The sequence below is a fragment of the Erythrolamprus reginae genome, chromosome 2 (genome assembly GCF_031021105.1).
Source record: "Erythrolamprus reginae isolate rEryReg1 chromosome 2, rEryReg1.hap1, whole genome shotgun sequence".
NCBI lineage: Eukaryota > Metazoa > Chordata > Lepidosauria > Squamata > Dipsadidae > Erythrolamprus > Erythrolamprus reginae.
This window is the reverse complement of record NC_091951.1, coordinates 222,798,541-222,821,370: the sequence shown is the minus strand read 5'-3', so window position 1 is coordinate 222,821,370 and position 22,830 is coordinate 222,798,541. Positions and strand designations below refer to the sequence as shown.

Below are 22,830 nucleotides of genomic sequence, written 5' to 3'. Positions count from 1 at the left end.
GCTTGTTTGGAGTTAAGTACCAATGATACATCAACTTACAAAAGTTTTCTTTTAAGTTATAATTTAATGTAAATTTTAAACCTTTATTCCACATACATTTTCCCATTGTTCAAGCATTACCTAATTTACAGTAATTATGATATTTTTCATTTCAGAGCAGACCTTCAAGTGGGCTCTAATCATATGGTGTCTCATTCATCTCAGGATTTTTCTCCTACCACTTCATCATACTCAGCTCTCCATTGTAACAGTGAAAGAGAAAGAAGGACTTAGAGTTGATGGCCAAATTATTTCTATATTCCTCAAGCCTATCCGGAACATTGAGAATATGCCCAATATATATAAAAAATTCCAATCACATTTAGAAGCAATCATTGCGCGTTTTCAAATCAGTATTTATTTTATGAATTTCGGCAGTTTCGGCTAGATAAAAAATGGATACCGTATATTAGTTGGGAATGCAGAAGACCTAAGGAATTATCTTGAAGAACATGAAGAAGAGCTGCTACTAAGGTAATGATCAGATAGGAAAACCTGCGTGACTTCCAAGAAAAATGAAATTTATTGGATAGGACAATCACTATCACTATCACATGTTCTTTTGAGTTCAGGTATCCCCCCCCCCCCGAGATGGGATACTTCACATAATTATATTTTCAGATCGTGCATTTAAAATCGGAGCAGCATCTGAACTAATTTAGTCACACTCACTTAACAGTTAATAGAATAATAGAATGGGAAGGAATCTTGAAGAGCTTAGTCCAACCTCAAGCTCCCACTCAAGCAGGAGACTCTATATTTATGGGACCGTCTTCTGCTACATACCTCTCAGCAACCAATTAGGACCTACAGATTTGGCTTCCTCCTTGTCGCATTGACAATGTCGGTTGGTGGTGCCGTGTGGGAGGGCCTTCTCTGTGGTGGCCCTGGCTCTCTGGAACCAACTGCCCCCGGAGGTCAGTACCTCTCCCACCTTCCTGGCCTTTTGGAAAGCCATGAAAACCTGGCTCTGCCGACAGGCCTGGGGTCACTGAGCAATGCCATTAACTCTGGCCAAGGAAGAAATTGATGCTTTTATTCTTAAAGGCTTTAATTGTCTTTTTATATTGTTTTAATTGTTGTACGCCATCCAGAGTCCGGAAGGAGTTGGCAGCTTATACATCTACTAAATAAATAAATAAAACTGGGGTCCCCAACATTTTGGACTTCAGGACCACTAAATTCATAATTTTAAATCCCGTGGACCACTCATATGATCTGCCTAATGACTGGCTTGGTGGGCATGGCCAGGTGGTCATGTGACTGAGTGGACATGGCCAACTCAATGTCACTCATGTTGAGGGGCACCTTGCTGGCCTCTACTTGCCCCTCCCCTCCCAGCCCCTTCTCTCCTGCCCACCTGGGTTCCTTAGGGCCTCAACAGGAAGTAGTTGTTGGAGCTAAGTAGCCATCAGGAGAGGGAGTTGGCAAAAACATCTGGCTTGATTCAAATTGGACCTGACTGAGAAGGAGGCTTAACAGAAGCACTTCATGGAGGGCTACTAGCATAGGCTTTCCAAGCAAAGGAAAGACCTGCAGGAGTGCAAGGCTAGGGACAGGCGCCAGGAGACTCAGTGAGCTGAGATGGTCAGCCAGTTCCAGGCCATGACACAGTCCCACTGGAACGAGGCCCTCTGGCTTTCCTCCCTCTCAGCAACACTTCCCTCCAGTCTTCACCCAAAGGTCCACCCCAGGAGGCTGAAGCAGACCCCAAGTTGGAATTTCTCTCCCCTCTGACCTGCACATAAAGCCCCGAATGGGGAGACTCTCTGCAGCAACAAAAATATCCATTGCACATATTTGGCCCAGGGGCCATAGTTTGAGGACCCCTGATTTAGTGCAATATAAAAAATACAAATAATTTTCTGCCGACCACCAAAATTTTCTCACGGACCACCTGTGGTCCACAGATCACCAGTTGGTGACCACTGCTCTATACCATTCCAGACAAGGGTCTATCCAGTCTCTTCTTAAAAGCCTCCTGTGATGAAGCATCCACAACTTCTGAAGGAAGCCATTCCATTGGTTAATTGTTCTCGGTGTTAGAAAATTTGTCTTTAGTTCTTGGTTTCTTCTCTCCTTGATTAGTTTCCATTCATTGCTTCTTTGTCTTGCCTGCTAGTGCTTTGGAAATTAGCTTGACACCCTCTTCTTTATGGCAGCCCCCCAAATATTGGAACACTGCTATCATGTCATCCTTAGACCTTCTTTTCACTAGACTAGACATAACCAATTCCTAAGCAAATACCCAATCGAATTAACTTGTTAAAAGTTAGGCCAAAACACAGCCACAACAACATTTTAAATATATTGAACAAAATCAATAGCCAGATGGAATCATATCTGATCATGGCTTGTTTCATGCTGCAACAGAGTTCAACAGGAAGTTGCAAAATGAATGGCTATGGCTGATGTAAATACACAATGTGCATTATGCTATTTAATATGGGCATGAGAAAATAAAGATGTTATGGAGAAATTATCCTATGATTATAATGAGTTGTAGAGCTGCCCTTTTGAATCTAGGGGCTACTCAGACATACAGGCACAGACTGCTAGAATGATTCATTGAATACTGTTGGTGTTCAAAATTGGAAAAAGGGACATTTATTCTTTTAAAAAAGGAAGATGTGGAAATGTTACATTAGCTCTTTAAGATTTTATATACATTTATTTATTTATTGCCGTCAGGCATGGGGGAACTGAAACATCTTCCCCTGGGCATGTTTAATTTATATATGGTATGCTTGTGTGTATGTCTGTTAGTATATGGGGTCTTTTAAATCTTTTAATTTTAAATTTGTTAGATTATTTATGATTTGTTTCCACGTGTTGTGAGCCGCCCTGAGTCTTCGGAGAGGGGCGGCATACAAATCTAAGTAATAAATAAATAAATAAATAATATTTAATTTATTTATTTTGTCCAATACACAATGAGGTTTTTAGTGGGTATATATATATACACACACATAGTAAAATACATGATGAAGGTTATAGAGGATATACTCATAGTAAAATATATCTATGAAAGAATAGAAAAGAAGATATCGTAATAGAACATATTAATGAAAGAATAGAAGAAGAGATATAGGAATAAAAGAAAGGTATAGGAGATATAGGAGAGCAATAGGACAGGACACGGAAGGCACTCTAGGGCACTTGTACTTGCCCCTTACTGACCTCTTAGGAATCTGGATAGGTCAACCGTAGATAATCTAAGGGTAAAGTGTTGGGGGTTTGGGGATGACACTATGGAGTCCAGTAATGAGTTCCATGCTTCAACAACTCGGTTACTGAAGTCATATTTTTTACAGTCAAGTTTGGAGCGGTTAATATTAAGTTTAAATCTGTTGTGTGCTCTTGTGTTGTTGTGGTTGAAGCTGAAGTAGTCACCGACAGGCAGGATGTTGCAGCATATGATCTTGTGGGCAATACTTAGATCTTGTTTAAGGTGTCTTAGTTCTAGGCTTTCAAGACCCAGGATAGATAGTCTATTTTCGTAGGGTATTCTGTTTTGAGTGGAGGAATGAAGGGCTCTTCTGGTGAAGTATCTTTGGACATTTTCAAGGGTGAGATTGAGTAAAGATATGATGAAACGTACCATAGCAACAGTAGAAACATTTTGGAATTAACAAGCTCACCTACCCAGGACCATACTATTTCTAGCAATGGAAAGAGACAACAAAGACTCACCTGAGGTATATAAAAGAGACCCAGAAGATTGGCAACTGCAGTGGAAATCCCAGAGCCTGTTGCTCCCACCACTGCAATTGTTGAGGGAATATGATCCGAACAATTGCAAAACTCATCCAGATTCAGAGAGTCAATCTTGTTTTGGGCTACAAAACTCAATGTGGCTTCCAGAGCTTTAGACACTGTGTTACAGGTATCAAAAATGCTGTATCCAAGAGTCATATTGGGAAGAAGAGTTGGGCTGTTATTAATCTCTTCAATGGCAAAGATCATTGCCTGTAACCAGCGAAAACCCCGGAAATTATACCTAGAAAAAAAGGAAGAGAAATCAAAATAAACACAATGTCTTATATAAATATAGAGGAAAGAAACAGGAACATATATTGTTTCTGAGTGAATGGAAGATCACTTCCTAAGTCCATTTTCCTCCAAAGAGAAATGCAACTACATATTTCAAAATAATTAATCAATAATAGGGCCCATTCACATAGGCATCCATTACAAATCACAATGACCACTGTTATATTGTGCAAATGCAGCATCAGTTGCATTATACCATTATCAAACAAATGATATAAATTACCAAGTGCACGTCGCATGTGTGATGTGGTAATAAGGCACAGAACATAATTTGATCCTAGAATCCTCCCATGGACAACCATGGTAGGTGCACCACATACAAAACAGAGCCCTGTGGCATTTATTTATCTACTCACACTTGTATGTTTTCGAACTGCTAGGTTAGCAGCAGCTGGGTGGAGAATGGGAGCTCACCATGCCACGTGGCGCTCGGTTCTTGAACTTGCATCTTAACAACTGAGCCAAAATGCCACCCCTTGAGGCATTCTGACCAAAAATATATGTTGTTTTCCACTATATGTTCATTTTAGGGAATTAGTTATGCCTAAATAATCCTTCAGATTCAGTTTCCAAAAGGTGTTTCGGAGTACAGTGGTACCTCATCTTACAAACGCCTCTTCTAACAAACTTTTCGAGATACGAACCCGGTGTTTAAGATTTTTTTGCCTCTTCTTCCGAACTATTTTCACCTTACGAACCCAAGCTGCTGCTGCTGGGATGAAGGAGTTTCTTTCCCCCCCCCTTTTTTGAAGAAAGAAAAGGGAGGGGCGGCTTGGGGGGGAAAGAGTTTGCATTTTAAAAAGTAGGAGAACAGCATGCTTGCACAGGCACTGAAAGGGTGTCTTTTGAAGAAAGAAAAGGGAGGGGCGGCTTGGAGGGGGAAAAGACTTTGCATTAACAAAAGTAGGAGAACAGCGTGCTTGCACAGGCACTGAAAGGGTGGCTTTTGAAGAAAGAAAAGGGGGGGCGGCTTGGAGGGGGAAAGAGTTTGCATTTTTAAAAGTAGGAGAAGAGCGTGCTTGCACAGGCACTGAAAGGGTGTCTTTTGAAGAAAGAAAAGGGAGGGGCGCCCCCCTTGCCTTTCTTCCTTTCCACTCACCCTTTAGCCTAGCCTTGCTTCTTCCACCCTCCCCCTTTAGCTGCTCCTCCCTGCCCTCTGTTCGCCTCCCTTCTAAAGTTTGGGATTTTCCTGAAGGATTTGCTTTTACATTGATTCCTATGGGAAACATTGTTTCGTCTTATGAACTTTTCACCTTACGAACCTCCTCCTGGAACCAAATAAGTTGGTATCATGAGGTACCACTGTATATAAAAGCATGAACGTAGTAACTGTCCATATAGCAAGGGTGTCAAACTCAAGGCCCAGGGGCCAGATTTGTTCCATGGGGTGCTTAGATCTGGCCCATAGGGCCATCCTTGAAACAGTGAAGGACTTGCCTCTGGTGCCTCTGCCAGTGAAAACAGAGCTTAGGAGGGCCATATGTTTTTACTGGCAGTAGATTGCAGGAGGCTGTTGCACACAAAAACAGAGCTCGGGAGCCTGTTTTCTCTTGCTTGGGCCACCACAGGTGCCCCCGACATGAATGACGTCAAGCTGGCCAGGCCCATCCCGGCCCCCCAAGATCATACAACCCTGATGCGGCCCTCAATGAAATTGAGTTTGACATCCCTGGTCTATAGTTTTTCCCAAGATTGTGTGATTGCTATGAAGCATTGGAAAACTGATGCAAAATCACTGCAGAACCTTGATTACAATGTTAGTAGATTTATTTTCAATTCTTATGAATCCTAGCATGGAATTCATAATTTTAAACAAGCAACACATTGCCTTGGCATTTTCATTATATCAGGATGTGGATACACTGTAACACTGACATTTTTTTAAGGTGATTTCTATTTATAACATCTAGAATCACTCAACTATTATGCCAAATTTTACAGCTTAAAGCAAACAGGTGCTTCATTTCAATCACAACTAAACGATGCTACAAGAAATTGCAAATCACTGGTGCAGAAATTATTTTAGCCACTGACAGCTTGGACTTCAGTAGCCCACATGTAGAGATTAGGGTTTTTTTATCCAATTTACACAACTTTGCATTTGTTTACACTGAATTGTGCTTGGTTTTATAAATAAGGGTTTTTTAGTTGTTTTAGTATTGGATTGTTACATGTTGTTTTTATCACTGTTGTTAGCCGCCTCGAGTCCACGGAGAGGGGCGGCATACAAATCAAATCAAATCAAATCATAAATAAACTGCATTCCCTGTTACAAAATTCATTCCTCTAGTCTGGAAATGCCATTAAGGTGCTCTTTACAATCCTTTTTTTATTTTTATAAATCTAAATGATTTATTATCATTACCTCTGATTGCAGGATAGAGTTATACAATTTGCTGTGTTTCTTTTTTGTAACATTTGGATACTTAAATGTCTCTAGACAGTATATAAATGAAAGCATATTAACCAAACACAAAACATTTTTTAAAAACTAAGAAAATAGCACAAGTTCTTTTCTCAGGTGTCTTCACATAGCACCTATAAAGCCATAATGAATGTGTCAGGTGAACTTCTCTGGAGAGGCTTTCCACAAACATGAGCCCGGGTGGCACAGCAGGTAGAGTGCTGTACTGCAGGCCACTGAAGCTGTAGGTCAAATCTCATCACTGGCTCAAGGTTGACTCAGCCTTCCATCCTTCCGAGGTGGGTAAAATGAGGACCCGGATTGTGGGGGCAATATGCTGGCTCTGTTAAAAAGTGCTATTGCTAACATGTTGTAAGCCACCCTGAGTCTAAGGAGAAGGGCAGCATTAAAAAACAAACAAACAAACAAACAAACAAGATGCCACTCATGAAAAGAGCCTTTCTTCTCTGATTGGCTCTCTTGCCTCATTTAGTGGGGCGCATAAAGAGGAGCTGCAGGTGAGGTCATCATGATGCTCCAGAAAAGCAAACATGGATGGATCTTTTAGGCAACTTAGCCAAGATTTAGAGTTGCAGACAGTGGTGGGCTGCTAGCCGGAACACTAAATTGCCCTCGCCGCTGCGGCTCGTAAGTGCTTGCGGGGCCAGCATGACTTTGCTTCTGCACCTGTGGAGGTAGCAAAATCGTGTAAGGAGCTGCAGGTGCCCCCCCCCCATTTCGGCAGGTTCGGAAGCAAAAAAACCTTGCTGAAACACGGGCGCACTGCTGGTTACAGATTAAATAAGGGTAAAAATACAAAGTTCAAAAACCATCTGTCAGGCATGAAGATCAGGCATGAAGGCACAATGACTGTGGAGGTCCCTTCCAACTCTATGATTCTATGATCATTAGCATTTCTGGTGATGGTGAGGAATCTGCCGCACAAATCCCAGCGACCAGTTAGGTCCCACAGAGTTGGCCTTCTCCGGGTCCCGTCGACTAAACAATGTTGTCTGGCGGGACCCAGGGGAAGAGCCTTCTCTGTGGCGGCCCCGACCCTCTGGAACAAGCTCCCCCCCCCACCATCCTTGCCTTTCGTAAACACCTTAAAACCCACCTCTGTCGTCAGGCATGGGGTGTCTTTCATAAACTACTCAAGACTCATTTATACCGCCAGGCATGGGGGAGCTGAGATATTCCTTCCCTCTAGGCCGTTACAAGTTATGCATGGTATGTTTGTGTGTATGTTTGGTTTTTATAAATAAGGGTTTTTAGCTGTTTTATTATTGGATTGTCACATACTGTTTTTATCATTGTTGTTAGCCGCCCCAAGTCTACGGAGAGGGGCGGCATACAAATCCAATAAATGAATGAATGAATGAATGAATGAATGAATGAATGAATGAATGTATCCCCCTGGCCTATATAGTTTATGCATGGTATGTTTGTGTGTATGTCTTGCTTTTTAAATAAGGGGTTTTTAGTTACTTTTAAATATTAGATTTGTTGTACATTATTTTCTTATTGCTGTGAGCCGCCCCGAGTCTACGGAGAGGGGCGGCATACAAATCTAATAAACTAAACAAATAAACTAAACTAAATCTGTAAGTAATCCCAAATGGTACACCTGATCCTCCAAGGACAGCTCAGCATTCTCCTCAGCAATGAGAGATTCAGTTCTACTCTTTTACTATGTGTAAAATGGATAGTTAAAAATAAATTAGAGGGCCTTTGTTCTGATCCAGTCTGGTATTCAAAATCAACCAAAGGCAAAATGATCAAGCAGCCAGGAACAGTTTAAAACAGGGGTCTCCAACTGTGGCGACTTTAAGACTTGTGGACTTCAACTCCAAGAATTCCTCAGCCAGCTAAGGAATTCTGGGAGTTGAAGTCCACAAGTCTTAAAGTTGCCAAGGTTGGAGACCCCTGGTTTAAAAGAACCAAAAGAGAAACAAGTGCACAGGCGCCTCTTCTTTTCAACCTTCTTCTAAATCTCCTGCTTCATAAATATTCCTGCCTACTATCAAAGCAATAGAAGTGCCTTCTGGGTTAAGGATGAAGAATATTAAAGCTATTATTAAGAAGCTTTGCTCACTACTCCAATGGTTAGAGATGCAAGGCTCAAATTACACATGAAGCAGGCTTCCTACCAGTTACCCCCAAAACACAGAATGCCCTCCAAGGAGAGGTTTCATGTACTAGCTGATTTCTAAGGGTAACCAAACCTCATTAAGATTTCTTTGTGCTGAATTTATTTTATATCAAATGCAATTATATTTTATTTTGTAAGCCACATACTGTTTTGAAAATCTGCATATGTACAAGGTGTGCGGGAGACATAATAATAAGAGTTCAGTTCCTTCCCTACAAGCTTGGAAGTGGCTTTAAAAAAGGTACTATTTAGCAGAAATCTTTAAAATGTTAAGGCCTCTGGCATGGAGATCTCAGGGAATGAGTCAGTTTGGGGGGAGGGATTTGTGGACTTACCTTATGCATTCTACAGATTCTGGCCTAGATTTCAGATCTTGGTGTTTAGCAGCCACTCCGAAATGAATGGGAAACAATCCTCCAAGAATAATATCTCCTTTTTTCTGTGCCCTTTGATTTGGTCCATAGGCAGAGCTACTCCAAGTACTAAATGCAAAGAGGATCAAACAGAAACTATAAAAAGTCATCGTTCCTCCTTTATACAAAAGGAATTATGTTGCAAATTTCAAATCAGGCACCTAAGAAGCAACATAAGCCTAATAGAATTTGACATATTTTTTTCTATTTGAAACACCATACACTATGGCTGAAATGGGCAGGCTTGAAGTCCAATAAGCCACTGGATGATAATGATAGCTCTGATGTCTCTTCAGTAGACTTCTCCATTGCAATTTCACCGATCCAGCAATTCCTTGCTTCTTCAGTATCAGTAGCAGTTCATGTAGAATTCATCTTCAAGACTTCCTAAAACAATACTGAAATGTAAAAACAAAAAACAATCATGTATACAAAGCAGTATAGAACTGTCCATAGAATCAATCCCTCCCAAACACCATCTGCTCCAGGAATACAAAAGACATATGTAGATTGAAGATTTACATGGTGTCTTCTTTCTTGCCTTTGTTAGTAAAATGTCAAAATTAATGAAATAACGTTTATGGCATATATTTGCAGATATATATCTGAAGACACTTTCAAATCATGAAGTCACAAATCACAGCCTTGTTCTAAAGCTGTTTAAAGGTTTTTTCTTATAATTAATAAAACATAATATATATGTTTTATTATATTATTATTATATTATTATATTTTATATATATAATATAATATATTATTATATTAAATATATTATATTTATAATATAATAAAACATCAAATTTGCTTTACATATAAAAACATAAATAAGTGACCAATATATTATATTTACCTATAGCAAACAAATAAATTCATGTACAATATCCCTAACAATATTGTCTTAGCTTCAGTATCCATTTTCCCCAAGTGAAAAACCAGCTAAAGTGCTTCCTATTTAGCAATAATCAATGAGAAATTCCAAAATGTGCATCAAGTTCAAGGAGGAGGATTATTGACATAAAGTATAGCCATTTAAAGAAGCTGAGTGATGAGTTGCTGAAATTATTATATGACAACGAATCTATATAAAGAAATTCATACCAAAATACACAAAGAAAAATAAGTTTTAACACCCACATAGATCTATAGTGCTAGCAATAGCAATAGCACTTAGACGTACATACTGCTTAACAGTGCTTACAGAGTCAGTATATTGCCCCCAACAATCTGGGTCTTCATTTTACCGATTTTGGAAGAATGGAAGGCTGAGTCAAGCTTGAGCCTGGTAAGTTTTGAACTGCCAAATTGCAGTCAGTTGGCAGTTAGCAGACTAGTCAACTTTGAGCCACTCAGAATCGAACTCCTGCAGTGAGCAGTGAGTTAGCCTGCACTACTACATTCCAACCACTGTGCCTTCATAGCTCTTTGGCACCACCACAACTAAGTGAATCTTTCATGTTTGACAAAGAAGCTTCCTTTTGACAAAGGTCTAGGTCCCCAGCAGTCTGGATTCAGGCCCGGCTACAGCACGGAAACTGCTTTGGTCGCGTTGATGGATGATCTCTGGCGGGCCCGAGACAGGGGCTTGTCCTCTGTCCTGGTGCTTCTTGACCTCTCAGCGGCTTTCAATACCATCGACCATGGTATCCTTCTGCACCAGCTGGAGGGGTTGGGAGTGGGAGGCACTGTTCTCCAGTGGTTTTCCTCCTACCTCTCCGGTCGGTTGCAGTCGGTGTTAGTGGGGGGTCAGAGATCGACCTCAAGGTTACTCCCTTGTGGGGTGCCTCAGGGGTCGGTCCTCTCCCCCCTGCTGTTCAATATCTACATGAAACCGCTGGTTGAGATCATCCAGGGGCATGGGGTGAGGTATCATCAGTATGCGGATGATACCCAGTTATACATCTCCACCCCATGTCCAGTCAACAAAGCAGTGGAAGTGATGTGCCGGTGCCTGGAGGCTGTTGGGGTCTGGATGGGTGTCAACAGACTCAAACTCAACCCGGATAAGACGGAGTGGCTGTGGGTTCTGCCTCCCAAGGACAATTCCATCTGTCCGTCCATCACCCGGGGGGGGGGGCGCATTATTGACCCCCTCAGAGAGGGTCTGCAACTTGGGTGTCCTCCTCGATCCACAGCTCACATTAGAGAAACATCTTTCAGCTGTGGCGAGGGGGGCGTTTGCCCAGGTTCGCCTAGTGCACCAGTTGCACCCATATCTGGACCGGGACTCACTGCTCACAGTCACTCATGCCCTCATCACCTCGAGGTTCAACTACTGTAATGCTCTCTACATGGGGCTACCTTTGAAAAGTGTTCGGAAACTTCAGATCGTGCAGAATGCACGTGCGAGAGCAATCATGGGCTTCCCAAGGCATGCCCATGTTACACCAACACTCCGCAGTCTGCATTGCTTGCCAATCAATTTCCGGTCACAATTCAAAGTGTTGGTTATGACCTATAAAGCCCTTCATGGCATCGGACCAGAATATCTCCAGGACCGCCTTCTGCCGCACGAATCCCAGCAACTGGTTAGGTCCCACAGAGTTGGCCTTCTCCGGGTCCCGTCGACTAAGCAATGTCGTTTGGCAGGACCCAGGGGAAGAGCCTTCTCTGTGGCGGCCCCGACCCTCTGGAACCAGCTCCCCCCAGATATCAGAGTTGCCCCCAACCTCCTTGCCTTTCGCAAGCTCCTTAAAACCCACCTCTGTGGTCAGGCATGGGGGAATTGAAATTTCCCTTCCCCCTAGGCTTATAGAATTTATACATGGTATGCTTGTATGTATGAGTAGCTCTTTAAATTGGTTTTTTTTAGATTGTTTTAATATTAGATTTGTTTACATTGTCTTTTTAAATTGTTGTTAGCCGCCCCGAGTCTTCGGAGAGGGGCGGCATACAAATCTAATAAATAATAATAATAAATAAATAAATAAACAGTAAGTAGACAGATTTTTTTTCTCCATTTGCTACCATTTGGTGGAAGAGTTGTTAAATGAATATTTATACAGAAAAGAAAAAGGAAAGGAAAGAAAGGAAAGGGAAGGAAAGGAAAATAAAAAAAAGAATGGAAGGGAAGGGAGACATTTCTATTCAATGGACGTATAACCAAATGCATAATTTTCCATTATTTGCAATTCCAATGTATTTTTCACACTACTTTCTCATTCTCACATTATGCAAAATTAAATAAAGGAAAACAATTGCAAAACATAGCCATTCTAAAATGTCATTCCTATCTTATGTTGTTTGTGAGCCGCCCGAGTCTACGGAGAGGGGCGGCATACAAATCTAGTAAATGAATGAATGAATGAATGAATGAATGAATGAATGAATGAATGAATAATGTCTACAACTCACACAAACCACTAAGTTAGTAATTTAAGTATTTATGTCAGCCTCCCCTTTTCCTCTTCATCTGTTTGTCTCAGCTGTCATAGTAAGGGGAGGGGAGGTCAGTTAATTGGGGGGGGGGGTTGAGTGCCCTGTTTGAAGTTTCAACTATTGCTATGGAGAAATTTTCTCATCACTGTCTGCCCTGTACAGCCAGGCATCATGGACTTGTTTACAGCCTGTTCAAGGTCAATGGTTTCGGCAGCCCAGATGAGTTGGAAGGGACATTGGAAGTCTTCTTGTCCAACCCCTTGCTTAGGCAGGAAACCCTACACTCCTTCAGGCAAATGGTTATCCAACATCTTCTTAAAAACTTCTAGTGTTGGAAGTTTTGTTAAATGGAGTTGGGGTTCTTCTTTCCTGGATTTTGAATGGAAGCACACCTGACAATTTGTACTTTGGATGAAGTGGTGCAGGAAAAATTGATAGAACCACATTCAGACAGACTCCTGAATATTTTAAATAGCTCGGACAACAAAAGGGGAAAACTGATTCCTTGGGTTTCTTTGATCTGAAGGACAAATTGTCCTCATTCTCCAATTGCCAGATCTGGCAATCTCACAGAAGGAATAGGAATAAGGCCAAAACGGTCTGGAGTCTACTGTCTCCATACCTTTAGGCAGTCTCCAAATTCTGAGATAAGCAGGGGAAAGAAGAAAATTGAGGGTACCAAGGGTTCCTTCACTTGTAAGAATTACTTATCACCTACATTAGTCATATAAAAGGATTTCTTTTAGCAGAATAGCTGCCTTTAAGCCTCACCAAAGATTGCATTCTTTCTGTAACTCCAGGAAAAAAAAATCCACTGAGATAATGAATTATAGAAGAGAGCACAAATGAGGAGACTAAGAAGCAACTAAGTGGCAGCTAACAAGTCTGGAATAGTTCCTTTGCAAAGTGCAGAAATAGGGAATGTGTGTGCCCCCAATGCTTTTTTTTGGTGCCACCCACTTCATAAGAAAAACCAAACTCAATAGTAATGCATCTCAGATGCCAAGATATGCTTTAAACATACTCTAAGAATGAACTTGTATTGAAGAGGGGATGGGATTGATAGAGACCCAGTAATATGTCCCCCATAGCACTCCAAGATAGAGCTATGAAGAAAGTCTTCTGCCTAAAGAGAGAAAACCATGCAGCATGGGGCTATAATAATGTAATCCTTCTTGCAGCCTATACAAGCCATAGTTACGATGAAGAATAATATGTGATTTCCCTGGCACACTCCCCAAGAGATAATAATAATCTCAGTCCTATTAACCCAGTAGTCTGATTTCCTTGTGGTATATTTAACCTAGTCAGCCACTATCCCAGTGAAATCTCTCTACCTCATAGTCTGGCAATGTACAATCACCCTAACTGGGTCAGAAGTCAGAGTTTAAAAATTACGGGCATATCCTTCACTTTCTTTAAAAGGTGCATAGTGTCCCACCAAAGGAGACACAATATGCCACAATATCACCAAGCCGTTCTCCAGTGGTCAGATAGGTAGAAAAAGCATAGCCAGTCTAAAGTGCTTGGCCTGTATTTTGGTTCTGTGCTTACAAGCTTTGGCACCGAGGTGAGAAACGGAGACCTCTGCTTTTCAGCCACTTTTCCCCTTCCAGTTCTTTTACATGGAGATTCATGTAAAGGTCAACTGCCTACGTTTAGCTGTTCCCCCAACACAATTGACTGGGTGGCATTAGTTCAATCCATGCGTGACCAGCTCTCTTTGGGGTTAAATTTAACCCACTGTTTTAGTTGACTGAATCAACTGGCCTTTGCTTTTGTTTTGGCACCTCCAGAACAGCTTGCTGATCCAGTTAGGTGTGTTGTAGGGATCATTTGAAGACTGATTTTGGTAAGTATACATTTAAACAACAACAAAAAAACCCGAGCAAGCTTGCAAGGAAGGGAAATATCTGCTATGCTACCTCTTTGTGAAGGTGATCTTTCTGCCCAGGTTGGAACACCTGGAGTCACCCTCCAGTGAGCAGCATCAACTCACCTACCTGCCAAGTCCACCACAGTATACGTTCCATCTCCGGGACAACGGTGTGACTTTTGGAGGCTCTATGCCTCATTTAATCCTGGTAATGGCCTAATTGGGTTGGAAAAATGCAGGGGCAGGAGTGTGATTAAAAACTAGCTTGGTTGCACTTATTTACGCCATTGGAAAGAGAAGGGGTTTTAGTTGGGTTTTCTTTTTTAAACATGCCCTTAAGAGTGTTTCTTCAAAGACTGATGCTATCTGCAATGTTATGAATGGTATCACTTCAAATACGAAAAAAGTAAGGTGCAAAACTCACACAGCATGTTTGCAAGGTTTTATGGGTGATTCTTATCCTGAAATGTTTAATCGCTTTCATTCAACATGTTTTTTTGTTTTCACTCCTTCAATTGTAGGGACGGCATTCTGGAAATCATTTTGCTTGATACGGAGAAGTGTTACATGGGCAAATCTAAGTGGTTAACTTTGCCATTAGTTCCACACACCCTACTTTCTCATCTAGGCAGTCTCCAGCTCTAAGAATAACCTACTTCCCAGAATTGTTTAAAAGAATTGGATGTTATAATAGAGAAGGCCAGTTCTTCCTGCTATGAGTATACTGTAATGTCCTACATTTTACAAACGTTATCAAAGAAACACATTCTAGAAACACGTAGTAGCTTTTAAGATTACTGCTAAAAGCAAGTTTTTGAAAGAGTACTATTAAATACAGCTAGGAGATGAAAAATGATACTTCTCTTAAAGAAAAATAAGTGATGAAATGCTATACAATAGCGTAAAAACCTTTTGAATAACTGTACAGGATTTACCTTTAAGTTAACAAGAATGATATTGCAAATTAATCTTGCCAAGGGCTTAGGATCAGCTTTATCTTTTGCTTCTAATCTTCAAAGTATGTTCCTTTTCTTTTCCCTTTTCTCCATTTTTCTCCATTACTGTAATTAAAGTAATGAGAAACTAATTAAAGACAATGTCTCTCATTTTCATTTGATCTTAATATTACGGACAAAAGAAAAGAACAAGAATAAGAGGCAGAACATAGCTTGACAATAATACAACCTTTGGGGAGGAGCAGATATTTTAAAGAGATATTGTATGGGAATTGTTTCTAACTTTTTAAAATAAAGTTGAACAAGATATACTTTAACATGGTAGGATAGATGTTAAAGGTTAATTAATTTATATTTCCAAAGCATCAATTATCATTTTTTTACAGTTCTCAAGAATCCTGATTGGTCTGCCACATAAATAATAATAATAATAATAATAATAATAATAATAATAATAATAATAATAATACTGTAATTTAAAAAATGAGATTGTATAATGAGTTACAGATTGCTTTCAGTCATGTGGGTTTAGTCATGTGGGGACCCTACATCTGCCTCTACCTAGTATTGAACTCACAACCTCCTAATTGTGAGGCAAGAGCTCCACCTCTAGGTTACAGCAGCCAGATTTTTTTTAAAAAAAAGGGCAAATGCAGTCCTCTTCAAGCATTCTTCTGATTAAAAAGAATGCTACAACATCCCTGTACACAACTGTGTCTAGCACAGTTTCTTTTATCTGTTGAGGCTCTTCAAACGATTGAGAAGGATCTATCCCACTTCCTGCAACAAGGAGAGCCTTAGCAAGAAGTTACCAAGTGTTCTGCCAGCGTGTTTCAACCGCCCGTAATTACAGGGTAATTAGTCCAGGAAGACACACACCACACGATAAAAGGAAAACCCCAAAGTTTTTATAAACAGAAAAACAGAAAGAGCTCTCTTTTTAAATGTCAAAGGGATTTTCTGGTACACACAAGGCACAGGTTAAATGCAATCCAATTGCTCACCCAATAACTGGGAAATTGAGTCCAATTCTAAAGTCCAGAGAGTCCACACACAAACTTGAACAGCACAAAAACCACGATCTTGACGAAACAATGAATCAGATAAACTGCCATGAGGCTAAAACACCAAGCTGCACTTTTATCTGTAGCACTAATTACAGCAGCCCCACCCAACCACAGGTGGCCTCATTTTCTCTTGTAATAATCCTTCAGTTGTTGTCTCCTGTGCATCACTCTACGCATGCGTGGATGTGTCATTAATTCTTGTTCAGAATCCAGGGATGATACAGATGATTGATCTCCTCCTGGGCTGTCTGCCAAACTCCCCTCTTCCCTGTCACTCATGCTTCCTTGGTCAGAGGAGCCTTCGTCGGCAGATTCCATTGGGAGCAAAACAGGCCTGTGGCATGTGGATGTTTCCCCCACATCCACCTGCACATTCCTTGGGGCAGGAGCTGGGCCAGAACTAACCATAATACCAACATGTTTATTGCTACTCTTTTCTGAATGTCAGTTAGGTCCTAAGTCAGTTAGGACTTTAAGAGAAATTAGCAACCTGAGATCATTTTGATATGTTTTGATCAAAATGTAGCAGCCAATTTGAATATTAGTTAGGCATGAATGAGAATAGCCAACTGTGAGTTCCCCAAAAAAATCTAGAGGTAGTACATTAGCCTAAGCTTGTGCAAACTATTTCCAATTATAATTGGAAACATTTTATATTCCAGCAACTGGTGGGCAAGAAAGGAAAGATAATGGCAATATTAGGACATTCTCACTGGTATAAAATTGCTGTTGCTCAGAATTCTTAGCAAGACTGAATATGACCCTTGAAAACTTAATGGACACATCCTTACAGTCTCCTTGGCAACGGAACGGTAGTAGTTTGTCATTCCCTGCTTTGGGGATCTTTTTTGCAGCTCACAACCTCCTGAGTGGTCTCCCACCCAAATACTAATTAGAAGCAACCATGCTTAGCTTCTGAAACCAGAGAATAGATCAGACATGTAATCAACTTTAGTACTGCTATATGGAAAAGCCTTTTACACATACATTGATGATCATATTATTACTGGGAATCTCTTTATGCTGTGCCCCAAATTTAACTTTCATCTAGTTTTGGGATGCTAGATTCTATTCTAGATGAGGAAACATTTCTCTCTTGCATAAGGACTGGAGAATGCTAAAGCCGTTTAAAAATCAAGAAAGGATTTTCTGAATGAGATAGTTGAAGTGGATATCCAGATCAGACAGTGAAAAATGCATTAATGTATAAAATTCTCAATCTAGTGAAGATGTCAATAAATATCATAGCAAGCCATTTGGGTTTTTTAATGATTGTTTTTGCACTTTTTATTTTTTAACTCCTCATATATACATCAATACATATACCATAACATCAGGTATTAACCTATATTTATACACTATCATCCAATAAACAAAATATCTTACATATATCATTATCAATTTGCTCTTCTGTTTCCCCATCCCAGATCCTCTCTCTCACCTCCTTTATTTTTCTCTCCTCTACTTTCTTTCTCCTTCTCTCCCTTCTTCCTTCAGTATTTTCTATGATTCCAATGTAAGTTTTTAAAAGTTTCCTGCCCATATTTGTTCCATATAGGGGTTTTTCACTCCATTTTTCTTAACCAAGTTTTTCCCTTTATGTCAGCATTATGAGAAAGTTGCACCTGTGTTTGTATTCAAAGGCCCAGATGAGTTCAAATGCTAACAGTTGTCCTGTGGGAGATACTGAAGTGAAGCAGAACAGGCCCAGGTTGATTTTCAGATAACAAGCCTCGGGTTGCTCTGTCAGCAAAGGGGAAAGCTTATTAGGTCTCAGAGTCTAAATGAAACAGATCAAATTCACTGAAAGTGAATAATTAGAGTTACAAAAAACCTTATGATTAAATATTAATTTCTAGTAAGGTTTCCAACTCCTTAGATATCTTCCAGTCATTCTGCTCTTTGCATTTTAGATGTTTCAAATTTTTCATTCATGTTTATAACATCAAAGCTGAATCATCGAAAGTTATAAGCATAAAAGTGCAGACACTCATTGGTCTGGGAAAGAGATCTTGTATATTTTTTGAACAATTATCATTTCCTCCAAGTTTTTTCTCTCTCTCAAGAAAACTTTTAAAACTGAATTGGAAACTAAGACCAAATATGGCTTAAGGTGCCATTGTCTCAGTGATGCAAAAAGAAGGGCTAAAAATGTTTTAACGTTTTGGAAAAAATTGCCCACACCGATGGATTCTATGGTAACTGTTCTACTAAATAAAGCAATGACATCACAAGAGGGAAGAAAGTAAAACATTAACAGGTGTGAAGAAAGCAAGATTTTCAATCAGTTCTTTTATTGTTGTTGTTAGATAGTGTACAGTAGTTGTTTTTATTGTTGGATGCTCCAAAATATTTTCATTTTTTCTAGTTTTGTTCCAAATAACTCCTTTGAGGTTAGAAATAAAGATTTAAAATTCTTTTTATTTCTTTCTCCATTAATAATGGAATATTTCCCCTGTCATTTCCACCTTGTTTCTTAAGGAATTGCATTTTTTTCTCTCCTTACTGAAACACAACATTAAAATAGCGCAGCTCTCCTGCTGCCTCAGTTTCCTAAGTGAGCTAGATCTGCATATCCTTGATTTTGGTTCTTCTTTTGCCTCTGAAACCACTGCACCCACTGCAAAAGATCCATTTTGATGTATTTATTTATTTGTTTGTTTGTTTTGTCCAATACATAATAATACACAATGAGGGTTATAGAGGATATAATCAGGTAGAATGTATTCAAGGGGGAATAGAGGAGAAAATAAAGGAGTGAAATATAACTATGAGAGAATAGCAGAAAAAGATATAGGTATAGAAGAGAAGATATAGGAGAGGCAATAGGACAGGGGACGGTAGGCACTCTGGTGCACTTATGTACGCCCCTTACTGACCTCTTAGGAACTTGGTGAGGTCAACCGTGGATAGTCTAAGGATAAAGTGTTGGGGGTTAGAGGATGATACTACAGAGTCCGGTAGTGTCAAAGCTTGAATCTGCTTTGTATGTTTTCCATCTGTTGTTAGTCCAAGACATTTTGCTGCTTGAAGCCAAGAATAAGATAGCATCCCTCTTGTTCCCAGTAACAGAAAGTGACTGGAGGAATGACAACAGTGGGACAGCAGCCTTCCCACAGCCAGGAAGAGAAGACAACTGTGTGTGGGGAGGGGGAAGTTGCAATAAAGTTGGATTGTGCCTCCCACTCCCATCTGTTCCCCAACAACTTGCCAGTGTCAACATCTCTTGCCTGAAGTGGCTACCTTCTCTAACAGCACAATCAATCTTGTCCCCTATCTTTGCCCTTCCATCTTTCTCACTGCCTCCTTCTTCTCAGTATTGGTCCCCTCACATGATTGGGGATTTTGCAAGTTAGGAAATAGGGGGAAAATCAATGTGTATTTATTCCACAAGTTTCCCCATAAGCAAGCCTCCTCCTCTTCGTTTCCAAATATCTGACAATAGGTTGGATGGTGAGATTAAATTAAAACTTGTGAGTTGGGCTGTATGTATTTTGCTGTGGGAAACTGATGACTAAATGGTTTTTCTCACATGCTTCACAAGGATTGACTTCTTCCATGCTTGGTTGATTTGTGGACATCATCAGTTTGCAGCCTCGTGGCAGGTCAAGTGTGATTTGTGTTACTGTGGACACAATGGCTGGCAGAATTTCTGGGCTCCTCTCCATACTTTGGAATTTTATCTCCATTTTTCCCTAGGGAAGGCAAGAGTTTTAAATAAAATGGCATCTCTGGTATTTGAAATTCATATAGAAGTGACGGGAGGTCAATTAGAAGAGGGTTTGCATATTGCATATCATGACAATCACAGAGAGGTCCCTCTTACGTTAGTGGACATATAGAGAGCAGAGTGAAATATTCAAATGCTTTTCCATACTATCCTGATAATATTCAGACAACCACCTACTGTATGGATAAGCAGTATGAATGGATTAAGGTTAAAAAACATTTGAAGAATGGATGTAGAAATTGGGTATGTCTAGTTTAATGATAAGAAAGATTGGAATGACATGATAGCATGTCATGGCATCGGACCAGAATACCTTCGAGACCGCCTTCTGCCGCACAAATCCCAGCGACCGGTCAGGTCCCACAGAGTTGGCCTTCTCCAGGTCCCATTGACAAAACAATGTTGTCTGGCGGGACCCAGGGGAAGAGCCTTCTCTGTGGCGGCCCCGACCCTCTGGAATCAACTCCCCCAGAGATTAGGATTGCCCCCACCTTCCTTGCCTTTCGTAAACTCCTTAAAACCCACCTCTGTCATCAGGCTTGGGGAAATTGATTCCCCTGGACCGTTTCTGTTTTATGCATGGTCTGTATGAGATGTATTATTGCTTTTTATATTAAGGGATTTTAAATTGTTTAAATCATTGGATTTGTACTGTTTTGTTGTTGTGAGCCGCTCCGAGTCTCCGGAGAGGGGCGGCATACAAATCTAATAAATAATAATAATAATAATAATAATAATAATAATAATAATAGCAGTGTTCCAATAATTGAGGGCCTGTCACAAAGAAGAGTGGGTCAACCTATTCTCCAAAGCACCAGAAGGCAAGACAAGAAGCAATGGATGGAAACTAATCAAGGAGAGAAGCAACCCAGAACTAAGAGGGAATTTCCTGACAGTTCAAACAATTATGGAATGACTTGCCTCCAAAACTGGAGGTTTTTAAGAAGAGACTGGGCAGCCAATTGTCTATAATGGTATAGGGCAGTGATGGTGAACCTTTGTTACCTCAGGTGCCAAAAGAGCATGCGCGAGTGCCCACACCCATAATTCAATGCCTGGGGAGGGTGAACACAGCTTCCCCCATCCCCCTGGAGGCTCTCCGGAAGCCAAAAATGCCCTCCCAGAGCCTCTGTGGAAGCCAAAAGTCAGCTCTCCAGTACACACATGCCCGTTGGAGTTGAGCTAGGGTAATGGCTCATCTGCCAACAGATATGGCTCTGCGTGCCACCTGTGGCATCCGTGCCATAGGTTTGCCATCACTGGTATAGGGTCTCTTGCTTGAGCAGTTGATTGGACTAGGACAGTGTTTTTCAACCAGTGTGCTGCGGCACACTAGTGTGCCGTGGAACATGGTCAGTTGTGCCGCAAGAGGGGAGAGAGAAAGAGAGAGAGAAAGAGAAAGAAAGCAAGAGAGAGAAAGAAAGAAAGAGAGAGAGAAAGAGTGAGAGAGAGAGAGAGAGAAAGAAACAAAAAAGAGAAAGAAAGAAAGAGAAAGAGAGAAAAAGAAAGAAAGTGAGAGAGAGAGAAAGCAAGAGAGAGCGGGGGAGAGAGAAAGAGGGAGAAAGAAAGCGAGAGAGAGAGAAAGAAAGAGAGAGAGAGAGAAAGAAAGCAAGACAGAGTTTGTGTGTGAGAGAGAAAGAAAGCAAGAGAGAGAGGGAGAGAGAGAGAAAGCAAGAGAGAGAAGGAGAGGGAGAGGGAGAAATGTGAGAAAAAAGGGGAGAAAAAAAGAGAAATGAGAAAATGATTGAGGCAGAGAATGAGAGGAAAGAGAGAGAAACAAAAGAGAGAAGTGACTCTTGATTTAAAGCATATGATAAAAAAGCACCCAAAGAATAAGAGAGAACCCCCTCCAGCCCTCACCTGTTTTTGGAAATGGTTCAAGAGTGTGTATACACACACACACAAGGGGGGAGGGCAATATGTATAATATGTACTGTCTTAGAGTGTCATTTTGGTTGGTGGTTGCCCCAGGATTTTGTAAATGTAAAAAATGTGCCACGGCTCAAAAAAGGTTGAAAATCACTGGACTAGGAGACCACCAAGGTCCTTTCAACTGTTATTCTGATTTTTAAAAATATGTTAAATTAGTTGGCCCCTGCTTACAACCTCTGACGCTACTAAAACGGAAGATGATGTGTCAGTATAGTACACAAACAATAAATATAGTATCCCTACACAAGCTTCTTGTGTCACACCTGTTGAGAAAAACAGATTGAATAGGAGGTATGTAACAAACAAAGCAGGAAGTAACACGCAATAAATCCATCACCTACACAATACAGGCATCCACGCTATGAATATGAAAAGTAACTCAACAGGGTGTGAAAAAACAAGTGGGCAGAAGGGACTCGAAAGCATCCTCATCTTCAGTGTGCATACATAGGCATAATGTAAACGCTGCTTCCATTAGTGGCCATTTAAATACAATCTGTCTTAACATATTTTGTTGATTACCTTGTTTATAAAGCATTTTTAAAAAGGCCATATGGGGTGCAATAAAATTCTTAGCGGGAAATACCCTATGCCTCTTTGAGGAGTATAATCTAGTGGTCAGAATTTGGCAATCTGCCACAATGATTTCTAAACTCTTTGATGCTTTGTGATGGAGCTTATGCTTTGGATGCAGTTTATTTATTTATTTTTATTCATTTATTTATTTTGTCCAATACACAATGAAGGTTTTAGTGGGTATATATATGTTGTGGTTAGCTCTGGCCCAGCTCCTGCCCCAAGGACTGTGGATGTGGGGGAGACATCCACATGCT

General features: G+C 40.5%; 1 protein-coding gene across 1 annotated transcript in view; it reads right to left on the bottom strand.

Moving 5' to 3' along the window:
* CASR (calcium sensing receptor) overlaps window positions 1-22,830 on the bottom strand; it is a 76,100-nt gene that overhangs the window by 41,289 nt on the left and 11,981 nt on the right. Inside the window, exons 2-3 of the mRNA XM_070741972.1 lie at window positions 8,984-9,459; window positions 3,733-4,039 (exon numbers count right to left, since the gene is read on the bottom strand). Of these exons, the coding sequence (XP_070598073.1) occupies window positions 3,733-4,039; window positions 8,984-9,171 (495 nt within the window). The 5' untranslated portion in view covers window positions 9,172-9,459. The remainder of the gene's footprint in view (window positions 1-3,732; window positions 4,040-8,983; window positions 9,460-22,830) is intronic.